This window comes from Garra rufa, chromosome 24 (genome assembly GCF_049309525.1).
Source record: "Garra rufa chromosome 24, GarRuf1.0, whole genome shotgun sequence".
NCBI lineage: Eukaryota > Metazoa > Chordata > Actinopteri > Cypriniformes > Cyprinidae > Garra > Garra rufa.
In genome coordinates, this window is record NC_133384.1 from 1,893,271 (window position 1) to 1,906,624 (window position 13,354).

At 41.1% G+C, this 13,354-nt stretch overlaps 1 protein-coding gene across 2 annotated transcripts in view; it reads left to right on the top strand.

Moving 5' to 3' along the window:
• Positions 1-13,354, top strand: part of atp6v0a1b (ATPase H+ transporting V0 subunit a1b) — a 40,615-nt gene that overhangs the window by 15,411 nt on the left and 11,850 nt on the right. For both annotated transcript variants that reach the window (XM_073830415.1, XM_073830416.1), the window contains exons 13-17: positions 789-949; positions 1,137-1,227; positions 9,297-9,415; positions 9,520-9,736; positions 9,835-9,942. In XM_073830415.1, coding sequence (XP_073686516.1) covers positions 789-949; positions 1,137-1,227; positions 9,297-9,415; positions 9,520-9,736; positions 9,835-9,942 — 696 coding nt within the window. The remainder of the gene's footprint in view (positions 1-788; positions 950-1,136; positions 1,228-9,296; positions 9,416-9,519; positions 9,737-9,834; positions 9,943-13,354) is intronic.

Genomic DNA, 13,354 nt, shown 5'->3' on the forward strand with positions numbered 1-13,354 from the left:
TTATACATGCACACACTACAAGATATGAAAATCTCTGATTTGATACGTGATACGTTTTTGACACATCATACAGACAGTCCTTTTATTGCAAAACTTCCACAAGCAGTTTCCTCCATTTCCACTATCCAACTGACCCGTACAGCATCTGTTTTGTGGTTGCGTACTGACTGTTGTGAAAGTAGGTTACTCCATAGTTTTTCCAGATTGTCCCGATTTAAAATCCTAAATATCAAACATGTTTGATATCAATCGGGGCGGTCCCCATTTGTGTGCGAGCAGATCGGAAGGTGCAATCTGTGAACACCTCACATTACCAGATAATCAGCGCCGAACATCGGGACCAGTCGAGGTGCTCGACAAGATTTTTGCTACGACACCTGGGAGAACAAAATCTGGCTAAAAATCCTGTAGTCTGAGCCCAGCTTTAGTGTACTTCTAAACGTTAACAATGAACCTTTCGAAAATTTCAAATTCACTATTCGTACATTTACATTTAAAATTTACAGTATTTGGCCAAAAATATTTGCGCAGGCAGTTGACTATTTAAAAAAAAAGCAGATCCAGCTTCCTGTTACAATAGAAATAAAAAATTCTGTTCACAAATTCATTAAGATTTTAACATACAATTATATATTACAACAAGATATAGTGTAATCATGAAGTCATATGCAGAGCTGTAAAATTAGTTTCAGTATTTATGATGTTATTTGCTAAATGTTTATAGTCATAAAGGTCTAACCTTTCCTTTCTCCTCTTTTGTGTGTGTGTGTGTGTGTGTGTGTGTGTAGATGTTTAACATGATTTTTGCAGGACGCTATATCATTCTTTTGATGGGAATATTCTCAGTCTATACTGGATTGATCTATAATGACTGCTTCTCCAAGTCCCTCAACATGTTTGGCTCAGGCTGGAGTGTGCGGCCCATGTTTTTCCCGAAGGGAAACTGGACGTAAGTTCACAACATTAAATCAGTAAAACAGTTTGATTTTTACCAAACAACATTAGCAAGCATACAATCTTACTTTGATTATCAAAGCATGTAAAAAAAGAGTGTCTCATCTCAAATTGTACTACTGAAAAGCAATTATATCCTAAATGACATTAATTTTAATGAATTTGATACGTATCTTTTGTAGGTTTGAGACTTTGGATAGTAACTCAGTTCTTCAGCTAGACCCTGCTGTTCCTGGCGTGTTTGGTGGCCCCTATCCTCTGGGCATTGACCCCGTATGTATCACACAATAACACATTTCATACAGTATACACACAGACATGCAGAGACAGCATAGGCAAATAAATTAATTCACACCTCAGATACATTTTTTGAAATCATTTTGCAGCATTTTTACTGCGGTGCCCACATTGGATGTGGATAATTCAGCGTTAAGTGTACACAAATAAGGTGCTTAAAACGTGTGATGTTTACAATCTTTTCATAATGTGGTGTTCATAATTTTATGTTGTGCTTTAAGCACACTTAACAGTATTTGAATGTGTTTACTTAGTTACTGTACATAATGCATGTAAAGTACCTAATTATAATTTTAACTTTGTGTTAGCAAATACTACAGTTAAACTTACTTTTAAATGCACTAAATTGCAACATCATAATTACAAATATGTAATTATAAATATATTTATATGAATATATTTATAGAAATCTAGAAATAGAAATTACATATTGTATATAGTGTATTTTAACATAAATTCTTGTCTGTACATTTGGCAGTAAACTTTAACCATACAGCCAAACCAAAATTTATTCAGACAACATTTCTCACATTATCAGTTTATTCACTATAGTTTAGAAAATGGTAATAAAATATGACAAGAACTCAGTTATATTGTGTCAGAAAAAAGTCATCTTGATAATCACAAATTAATTACAGTCAAACCAAAATTTATTCAGACACCTTCAAAATTGCTCACATTATCAGTTTAGAAAGTAGGGTAACACTTTCTATGAAGCCCCTATTTATAATACATTATAAGGGTATTTCTAAGGCATTATAATGAATGCATAATGCATTATAAAAAAACTTTATAATATGTTTGTCACGACCACACACACAGGGAGAAGGTGAGTATCTTTCAAGGTATTTATTAACAAACGTGCACAGTTCAACACACGTGCAAACGGGTGAATAAAGGTCTGTGGTCAAATCTTCAAACACAACACAACAGGTGAGTTCAAGTTCATAAGTAGTATAGCGTTAGCAACAGTCACTTCCCTTTAACACGATCAACGTGTTTCACAGGAGATCATCGGGGAAATCCACGAGGAGCATTTGAGGTGTTTCACAGGAGAACATTAGAGCAATCCACGGGGAGCACAGGAGAACATTGGAATATCCACGAGGAGCACAGGAGAGACAACAGGAGGGGGAGAAGATCCACAGAGAAACATCCATGCAACTTCGATACCAGCCGGTGAGTGAGTGACAGAGGTAAGTATATGAAGGGTGTGGTGATTGCTGGTGCAGGTGACGGTGATTAGAATTCTGGTGATGGTTCACGGGTGTGCTGTGGTGGTGATTGGCTGGTTGGTGGAGGATCGTGGTGATTGGGGCTGAGGGAACGTGCAGAGGGTGTGACATCACCCCCTCCTCCACGGGTGACTCCTGGCACCCAAGAACGGCGACGGGGACGACCACGACCTCTGGGAGCTGGGCGTTCGGGATGTTGGCGGTGGAATTCCTCGAGGAGAGTCGGGTCCAGGATGTCGTCACGGGGTATCCACGATCTCTCCTCGGGTCCGAACCCCTCCCAGTCCACTAGGTACTGGAGCTGGCCGTTCCGCCGCCGGGAGTCTAGGATTTCTTGGACTTGGTAGATGTTATCTCCAAGGATCTCTGGCGGGTCGGGAGGAGGAGGTGACTCCGATTCTGTGGAGGAAGGGAACAGGGGTTCAGTGTGGCGTTTGAGTAGGGAAACGTGAAACGAGGGAGCGATTCTGTAATGTGGAGGTAGGTTTAGACGGTAGGTGACAGGGTTAATTTGTGAGTGAACGGTGAAGGGCCCTATGTAGCGGGGACTCAGCTTCCTACTGGGCAGCCGGAGGCGTATGTCTCGAGTGGACAGCCATACCTGGTCCCCGGGGAGGTAAACTGGGTTGGGTAACCTACGACGGTTGGCGTGTTCCGTATGCCTCCGTACTGCCCGCTGGAGATGGACGTGCGCTGAGTCCCACACCCTCTCGCTCTCTCGGAACCAGTGATCTACCGCGGGCACCTCGGAGGACTCTCCAGTCCATGGAAACAGAGCTGGTTGATAACCTAGAATACATTGGAATGGGGTTAGACCAGTAGAGGTTTGACGGAGGGAATTTTGCGCATACTCAGCCCACGGTAGATACTGGCTCCAGGTGTTTTGATGTTGGGAACAGTACGTCCGAAGGTAGCGGGAGATTTCCTGTATTTTCCGTTCGGTCTGCCCGTTCGTTTGAGGGTGATATCCGGATGACAGGCTGACTGTGGTACCCAGGAGTTGGAAGAAGGCCCGCCAGACCCTGGAAATGAATTGGGGTCCCCGATCGGACACGATGTCTTCTGGGAGTCCGAAGTTCCGGAATACATTGTGGAACAGTGCCTCTGCGGTTTCTAGTGCTGTGGGGAGACCTTTGAGAGGTATTAATTTGCAAGCTTTTGAGAATCGATCGACTACCACTAAAATTGTGGTGTAACCCTGAGAGGGGGGCAGGTCTGTGGCGAAGTCAATGCCCAAGTGTGTCCAGGGTCGGCGGGGAATAGGTAACGGTTGTAATTTACCTTCGGGTAAGCGGCGTGGGGTTGTGTTGACGGCGCAGACCGAACATCCCTGGACGTACCGTTCCACTTCCCTGCTCATGTTGGGCCACCAATATTTCTGCTGGAGGAGCGAGAGGGTTCGCCTGCTGCCAGGATGTCCTGAGCCGGGGGACGTGTGCGTACTATCCAGCAGAAGGGGTCTGAGACGGCTTGGGACATAGACACGACCCGGGGGAAGCTCCGGTGGTGCAGGTTCCTCGAAGGTGGCGGCCCGTATATCTTCATCCAGCTGCCATAGTATGGGTGCGAGAAAGACAGATGGGGGTAGAATTGGATCAGGATCGTCAGAGGTAGGTTCAGGTGAGTACATACGTGATAGGGCGTCTGCTTTGGTGTTTTTGTGGCCGGGTTGGTAAGTAATGTTGAAATTGAATCGGGCAAAGAATAGTGACCAGCGAGCTTGGCGGGCATTTAGTCTCTTGGCGTGCTGAATGTACTGGAGGTTCTTGTGGTCGGTTATTACGGTGAAGGGGAACTGGGCTCCTTCCAACCAGTGCCGCCACTCTTCGAGGGCGAGCTTTATTGCCAGCAGTTCGCGGTCTCCAATTCCATAATTCTGCTCGGCTGGGGTGAGTTTCTTGGAATAGTACGCACACGGATGGAGGGATCGGGGTTCATCAGACCACTGGGACAGCACAGCTCCTACGCCTACGTCCGCCGCATCTACTTCCACCACGAAGGGCCTTGAAGGGTCGGGGTGCTTGAGGATGGGAGCGATGGTGAACATTAGCTTTAGACGGTCGAAGGCTTGCTGAGCCTCTGGAGTCCACTGTAGTACCCGGCGTCCTCCCTTTAAGAGGGAAGTGAGTGGAGCCGATAGGAGGCTATAGTTTTTTATAAAGCGTCGGTAGAAGTTAGCGAAGCCTAAGAAACGCTGAAGCTCCTTCACCGTCCTGGGTTCCGCCCACTTGGCCACTGCGTCCACCTTACCGGCTTCCATACGAACTCCCTCCGCAGTGATCACGTATCCGAGAAAGGAGATGGAGGGCTGATGGAATTCACATTTTTCTAATTTCAGATAGAGTTGGTACTCACGGAGGCGTTGGAGAACCTGGCGGACGTGGTCTTGATGTTCCTTTAGGTTACGTGAGTAAATGAGGATATCGTCAATGTAGATGATTACGAATCGATGGAGGTAGTCGCGGAAGATTTCGTTCATGAAATTCTGAAATACGGAAGGACTGTTAGCCAGGCCATAGGGCATCACCTGATATTCATAGTGACCGGTCGGGGTGATGAAGGCGGTTTTCCACTCATCTCCTTCTCGGATACGGATCAGGTTGTACGCACTGCGGAGGTCGAGTTTGGTGAAGATGCGGGCTTCCCGTAGTTCCTCCAAGGCAGCTGGCACTAGAGGAAGTGGATAGGCGAATTTCACCGTGGCGTCATTGAGCACCCGGTAGTCAATGCAGGGTCTGAGCCCACCATCCTTCTTGGGGACGAAGAAGAAACTGGATGCTGCTGGGGACGTGGAAGGTCTGATGAACCCCTGTTGGAGAGCCTCCTGGATGTAATTCTCCATTGCCTCCTGCTCAGGACGTGAGAGGGGGTAGATCTTCCCGTGGGGTAGTTTGGCGCCTGGCAGCAGGTCGATACTACAATCCCAGGGCCGGTGCGGTGGTAGTTGTGTGGCCCGTTCCTTGCTGAAGACATCGGTGAAAGACTGATAGACGGGGGGAATGGCGGTGGCGGATTGAGTGGCAGGGCTCTCTATGGTGGTGGCGTGCAGAGGAATAGGACGGTATGGAGACTCTGCATCCGACGAGGAAGGATGGTAGCCGTGGTTCTCACACGTTTTGCCCCACTCCAGGACCTCTCCTGTGCTCCAATCTATGCGGGGTTGGTGCTTAATGAGCCATGGTCTGCCCAGGATGACATCCACGTTGGCTCGCGGGAGTACTAGGAGGGTCAGATGTTCACGGTGGTTGTGTTGGGAGACGAGGGTCACTTTTCTGGTCTGGCGAGATATCTTACCATCGCCCAATGGTGAGTTTTGGATTGTGGTAATTTGGTATGTGACCTCATTTTGAACGGTGGGAATTCGATGTTTAGCAATGAAGTGTGATGAAACAAAATTGCCAGCCGCTCCGGAATCCACGAGCACATAGATGGGGAGAGTACGAGAGTTTACTATTAGTTCAGCGGTAATATGGGGTAAGAGAGACATGGCTGGAGTAATAGATACGGTACTCACCATTGGACGAGGCGGGCGGACTGGACAGGCACTGATGAAGTGTGAGGCTTCTCCACAATATAGGCACAGACGATTATTAATTCGTCGTTTCCTCTCCGCAGGATCCAGGCGATAGGAGTCGGTAATCATAGGCTCTTCCGCATCTCGTTGGGGTGACGGTGTTCGGAGTGGAGGGAAGCTGGGTACAGACTTAGTAGAAGGACACGCTGAGAGATGTTGAGAAATGCCTACTGCCTTCTTAATAAAGGTTTCCAGCGGTACATTGTCATCGTAAATGACCATATGCTTGCGGATCTGGGGTTTAAGCCCCTTACGGTAGGCTGCTAGGAGAGCGACTTGGTTCCAACCACTGGTGGCCGCTAGGGAGCGGAAGCGCAGGGTGTATTCATGAATATTGGACGTACCTTGATTCAGAGTGATCAGTTCATCGTGCACGGAAAGGGGAGTGAGCGCAGCTCCAAACACGTCCTTGAAGTGGGCAACGAAAGCATTATAGGAGATTAAAGCGTCGCTCCGTGAATTCCAGAGTGCGTCTGCCCATTGAAGTGCCTGCCCAGTGAGGAGGGAAATCATAAAAGATATTTTAGAAATTTCGTTAGGAAACTGGTGTGCGTTGGCTTCGATATAGAGGGAACTTTGCAGGAGGAAACCATTGCAACCACCCGGGTCTCCGGAATAACTCATGGGGCGAGAGAGGGGCGTGTTGGAAATCGTCGTTGGAGCAGCAGGTAGAGATTGACGAAGGACATTTACCATATCCGAAAATGGGTCGGGGGTGTCTTCGGTGATAGCGGCGCTCGCCTCCATGAGTGACGCGGTGAGTTAATACTTTTGGGCTGGTATCCTGTCACGACCACACACACAGGGAGAAGGTGAGTATCTTTCAAGGTATTTATTAACAAACGTGCACAGTTCAACACACGTGCAAACGGGTGAATAAAGGTCTGTGGTCAAATCTTCAAACACAACACAACAGGTGAGTTCAAGTTCATAAGTAGTATAGCGTTAGCAACAGTCACTTCCCTTTAACACGATCAACGTGTTTCACAGGAGATCATCGGGGAAATCCACGAGGAGCATTTGAGGTGTTTCACAGGAGAACATTAGAGCAATCCACGGGGAGCACAGGAGAACATTGGAATATCCACGAGGAGCACAGGAGAGACAACAGGAGGGGGAGAAGATCCACAGAGAAACATCCATGCAACTTCGATACCAGCCGGTGAGTGAGTGACAGAGGTAAGTATATGAAGGGTGTGGTGATTGCTGGTGCAGGTGACGGTGATTAGAATTCTGGTGATGGTTCACGGGTGTGCTGTGGTGGTGATTGGCTGGTTGGTGGAGGATCGTGGTGATTGGGGCTGAGGGAACGTGCAGAGGGTGTGACAATGTTATATCATCTCATGAATAATCATAACAACAATTATAATACATTATAATACTTGAGTATTTGAAGTTATAACTTTTAAGATTATGATTATTTATAACACACAATGGAAGCCATCGACTTCATTTATAATGGACAATATAATATTAAATTTTTTCTTTTTTACATTATATTACGTTTTATTTTGATGGTCCACTTAGTCTATTTACTATAAGCTTAAACTTTCCAACTACATGTCAACTAACACTCCTTCGAGTATTAGACTTAGGTTAAAGTTAGGCTAGGTAGAAGATTCATGTACTTGCAAAGTTACTTAAAATATAATAGTTTGTCTTTTGGGGAAACATCAAAATTTAGTATTAGCATATATTTAGCATACTAATAATAATAATTACTGCTAGCTGACATGGAGTTGCAGAGTTACTTATCAAAAGCTGTCTAAAGGGTACCATCAAAATAATCAAACTGATAATACAAATGTGTCATATTACACATTCATCTGATCTGATGCCTGATCTTAGGGTTCTTTGGGAAATATTATTATAATTACTTATAAGTGGTCTTTGTATGATTTAAGTAAAGTGACATTAGTAACATGGCAAGATATGAGACTTATAATATGTGACCCTGGACCACAAAACCAGTCTTAAGTCGCTGGGGTATATTTGTAGCAATAGCCAAAAATACATTGTATGGGTCAAAATTATTGATTTTTCTTTTATGCCAAAAATCATTAGGAAACTAAGATCATGTTCCATGAAGATTTTTTGTAAAATTCCTACTATAAATATATCAAAATGTAATTTTTGATTAGTAATATGCATTGTTAAGAACTTAATTTGGACAACTTTAAAGGTGATTTTCTCAGTATTTGGATTTTTTTGCTCCCTCAGATTCCAGATTTTCAAATAGATGTATCTCGGCCAAATATTGTCCTATCCTAACAAAACATACATCAATAGAAAGCTTATTTGTTGAGCTTTCATATGGTGTATAAATCTCAGTTTTGTAAAATTTAACCTTATGACTGGTTTTGTGGTCCAGGGTCACATATTATAACTATGAGGTGGTAAACATACTCTTAAAAGCTATAACCACAAATAAGTAAAATTTATAATACATTAAAACTGTTGTAATGAATACTCATAAGATGATATAACATATTATAAGGTTTTTTATAATGCATTATGCATTCATTATAATGCCTTAAGAATACCCTTATAATGTATTATAAATACGGGCTTCATAGAAAGTGTTACCCAAAATAGTAATAAAATATGACAAGAATTCAAGAGTTAAACCGTGTCTGAACAAATTCATCTTGAAAATGTCAGACAGCTTTAATAGAAAGATATGTAACAAAACATGGTCAGGTCAAAGTGTCAGATCAAATTTTTCAGTTTTACTTGTAGTCCACTGTATGTAGAATTTTTGGGAATAATATGTCACAGTTTACTTTATTTTGCTCTCCTTGGCTTATTTACATAAATTAGCTATAGTGTCCTGCGCCCACTAGTAAATATATATATATATATATATATGGTGTCTAAATAATTTTTGGTTTGACTGTATTTGAAAATCAGATTGAATTTAAATTTAAATATTTCATTGTTTTTTTCAACAACATGCAATTAAGTGTCCAAAACCATTACATTGCGTTTTCACTTCACTTGGCAAAAAAAAAAAAAAAAACACCTTGTCAAACATAACATTTTTCATGCTGTAACGCATATGTGCAAATACCAATAATTATCAAAAAACACAAATGAGACCTTCTCTTCTCTCTGCATTTTTACACTTTGATTTATCTGTAGTATTCCATACGACCAAAATACAGTTCATCAGTTCAAATTATAACAAATCTACAGAGATGCTGGTATAAGACTGTTCTACTGATTTTGTCTTTTAGATTTGGAATATTGCCACAAATAAGCTGACGTTCCTGAACTCATTTAAGATGAAGATGTCTGTAATCCTGGGTGTCATTCACATGCTGTTTGGAGTCACGCTGTCCCTCTTCAATCACCTGTAAGTGTGTGTGTGTGTGTGTAGCAGCTAGTGTGAAAATTAATGACAAGGAATCATTCTTTCAAAAAGTGCTCTAACTGTATATTTTTCCATGTTGCCCACAGGTACTTCAAGAAACCTCTGAACATTTTCCTGGGTTTCATCCCTGAGATTGTGTTCATGAGTAGTTTGTTTGGTTATCTGATCCTGCTCATCTTCTACAAGTGGGCGGCTTATGATGCAGCAACATCTAAGGATGCACCTAGTCTACTGATCGCCTTCATCAATATGTGTCTTTTCAACTACAATGACCCCACCAACAAACCCTTGTACAGAGGACAGGTAACACACTAAAAAAAGTTGCAGATGATAATAATTCTGGTCAGAATTGGATAGAATTCTGGTTGGATGATTGGAGGATCTCTTTCTATGTGTTATAGGTGGGAGTTCAGTCTCTTTTGGTGGTGATAGCTCTGGCGTGTGTGCCGTGTATGCTGGTGGTGAAGACTATGGTCCTGCGCCGTCAGCACTTGTGGAAGAGGCACCTGGTATGTTTATTTACTCTAATCAAAACCAGCAAGCCAGCTTTCATTTCATGTCATTAAATTAGAGAGCATGATATTGAAGTGGAATGTTAAAAAGTGTTTGTTTTGTTTCATTGTCCATGAAAAATACTAACTACATAATTATTAGTAGATATGACAAACAAACAGTCCTCCGATATTGGGGTTTGGAGTTACAGACTGTGAACATTGTGTTTCCTCAGATGTTTTTAACAGCATGCCATGGGACAAAGCCAAGTACAACACCTTTACTGAATTTCTCCATAGATGTGTGCATATATGTCTGTTTGATAGAGTAGAAGTGTGCATGATTTTTCATCTGTGTAGGTAGGATCACATGAGATTATGAAGAAGGAGGCAACTCTGATTTGGACCGATGGGGCACCTACCATGCTGGAAGCTTTTACAGCAGGTTTAAGATTGTTTAGAATAGTTATGTAAAAAGATAATAAGTAATAGATATTTCATTTAACAGGACAGTTTTAGTGTTGAGAGTTCTGTTGTTCTCAACATGATAAAATACTAGAATAGTTAATAAGCCTTAAATTCATCATCATAATATCAGTATCAGTTCTTGTTCATATCAGAAAAAAAATCTGTAGAATTCAGCAGGATGGATTTTAAATTCTATCAATCTATCTTGAAAGTGGCAAAAAATGCCCTAGAAATTCAGCATTACAGTTGAGGTCAAAAGTTTACATCCCCCTTGCAGAATCAGCAAAATGTTCATTACCTTACCATAATAAGAGGGATCATACAAAATGCATGTTCTTGTTTACTTAGTTCTGACCTGAATAAGATATTTCACATGAAAGATGTTTACATATAGTCCACAAGAGAAAATAATAGTTGAATTTTTTTTTAAATAACCCGGTTCAAAAGTTTACATCCCCTTGATTCTTAATACTGTGTTTCCTCTGATTTTGGTAAAATAAATAACATTTTGCAGATTCTGAAATCTCAACTGTATATCCCTTACATCACTTACCGATGGATCCTTAGTAGGGATGCTCATTTCGGTTAATTTTCCTGACCGACAACCGCTGCTCGTTATCCGAACATTAACCGTTAACTGATAAAATTAGAATAATAAATTAGTTTAAAATAAAAATAGAATGCACGAGTATCTGTGATGATACATTAAAAATACAAGCAAATGTTTTATTTTAACGTGCAAACAGCAGCATACAGAGCAACAACAAAAACTGTATTGACATATACTTAAATTATCACGCATCCGCAGCGCTTCTGAGAACAGAGAAAATCTGAATGAAAAAAAAAAAAAGAATAATATAAATAGGCCTACACTAAATATGTATAAATTAAATAACTACCTAATAAAGATGACAAAACTAAAACACACTGAATCCTTCTATGCGCTTTGAAGAACTGTACCGGTCTTATTCTTCTCGTCGGACATAAAAATATATAGCAGGCCAGCCAATACCTCAGTGTGCCTAGTTTTTAACATGTCCACATGCTGTACGGATAGGCAGGACCGCTGCCTGTTAACTCTTAGATCCGAGAAAAAAACACCATCACAAAAATCCTTTCAATTTGCGTTCGGGACTTCCATCCACTGTCATATGCGTGTGGAGAAGCGCGTGTTTTACAGCGTTCAGCAATAGCCAATCACAGACATGTATGTTGATTCGATTATCACTGTGGCCAATCAGAGGAGGCTATGTTACAATCCACTCACCAACCAAAGTGCCGGTTTCAGTTTTGCTGATTTCTACACTTTCGCGAACTCTCTTATTAAAACAAAGAAAGTGTTGGCATTATATAAATAAGAGATTAATTGTGCAGTGTAAAGGTTATTTTATTACTTTTTAATAACTTTATGAGATTGCGATGAACTACTCTAAGATGAGTGATAGCTTTCCAGTGATTGTAACGGGAGCGCCTATTGCGCACTTTCTAGACTATAATTCATTCAGAATTTGAATACATTCACTCACGGATTCACTCTCTGATAACCCAATAACGCCACTTGCCGTTGAGTTGCATATACTCATCTGTTTACTAAGTAAAGGTGAAGCGAAATATGTCTGTACAGCCACACTGCACGTGTCGACACGCGCGCGCGAGTAAACAGATAACTTACAAATAGCATTATTTCTTTCACCATGCAGCAAACGTAAAAAAAAAAAAAAGAATAGAAAAAAACCCTTTTAAACCGTTTAACTGATAGTAATAATCGGTTAAAATTCTTACTGTCGGTTAACGGTTAAACGGTCAATATGAGCATCCCTAATCCTTAGTCATCAGAAATAGAGTTCAAACTGCTAATTACAAAATTTTTTGAGTGAACTATCCCTTTAACTTTTGATATACAGTATTTCATTCACTTCTAATAAAACTTGGATTAAAAATATATTTCTAATTACACATTTGTAACGAAGTTGCAATTTAGTACATTTAAAATATATTAACTTAAACATAATATTAAATAATATTACAAACTATAGTTCAAATTAAAATAAAGTATTTTTAATGTGCTGGATATTAGTCAGCAAATTAACAAAATAAGTCTATTTTATTAAAGCATAGATTTAAAATGTGCTTTAAAGTAACACTTAAATGTGCTTTAAAGTAAAACTGTATGCAAGTGCGCTAAGAAACACGAAAATGTACTCTTTCTAAGTACACTTAAGTGGCCTTTTCATGAATTGTATCCGCAAGTAGGTTTTTTAAGATCTTTTGAGATTTCAGTTTTTGAATTCAGTGTTGTTGAATAGCACATAATAAATATATATATATATATATATATATATATATATATATATATATATATATATATAATTTTTTTTTCTTTCATTAATACGATAAAATCAAGTCTGAAAACAATAAATGTGGAAACATATTTTTAAAGGGAACCCTGGGTATTAGGACTTGAATATTGCTTGAATCGTTATATACAGCTACTGGCACTGAGCTATGCTATTTCTACCGCAACACAACTGATGTTGTGAAAATAAAATACTGATACGATGACCACAGCTACTGAAAGAGCTTACAGGTAGTGATGGATATAAGCATAGGCTTAAACCAAATGCTGTACCATCGATCTTCCTCACAAATGGCGCTTTTCCACTACACAGTACCAGCTCGCCTCGGCTCGACTCGGCTCGACTCGACTCGGCTCTGTTTGGTTTTCCACTGTGTAAAAGTTGTACCTGTACCGCCACAATAGTACCTGGTTGTCATAGCGACGCTGCAGGAAACTGCCGTGACGTAATCTTCTACGCGACACACACCCGCTGTCTGCACCTCCTCGTTTGACCACGGCGTATTCTTCCGAGTTGCCATAATATGTAATGGATTGGATATGTCACGCAATCTCTGGCCAAACTTTTTAAAAATGGCGGGGTTATTCTGGATACTATTGCTGGCG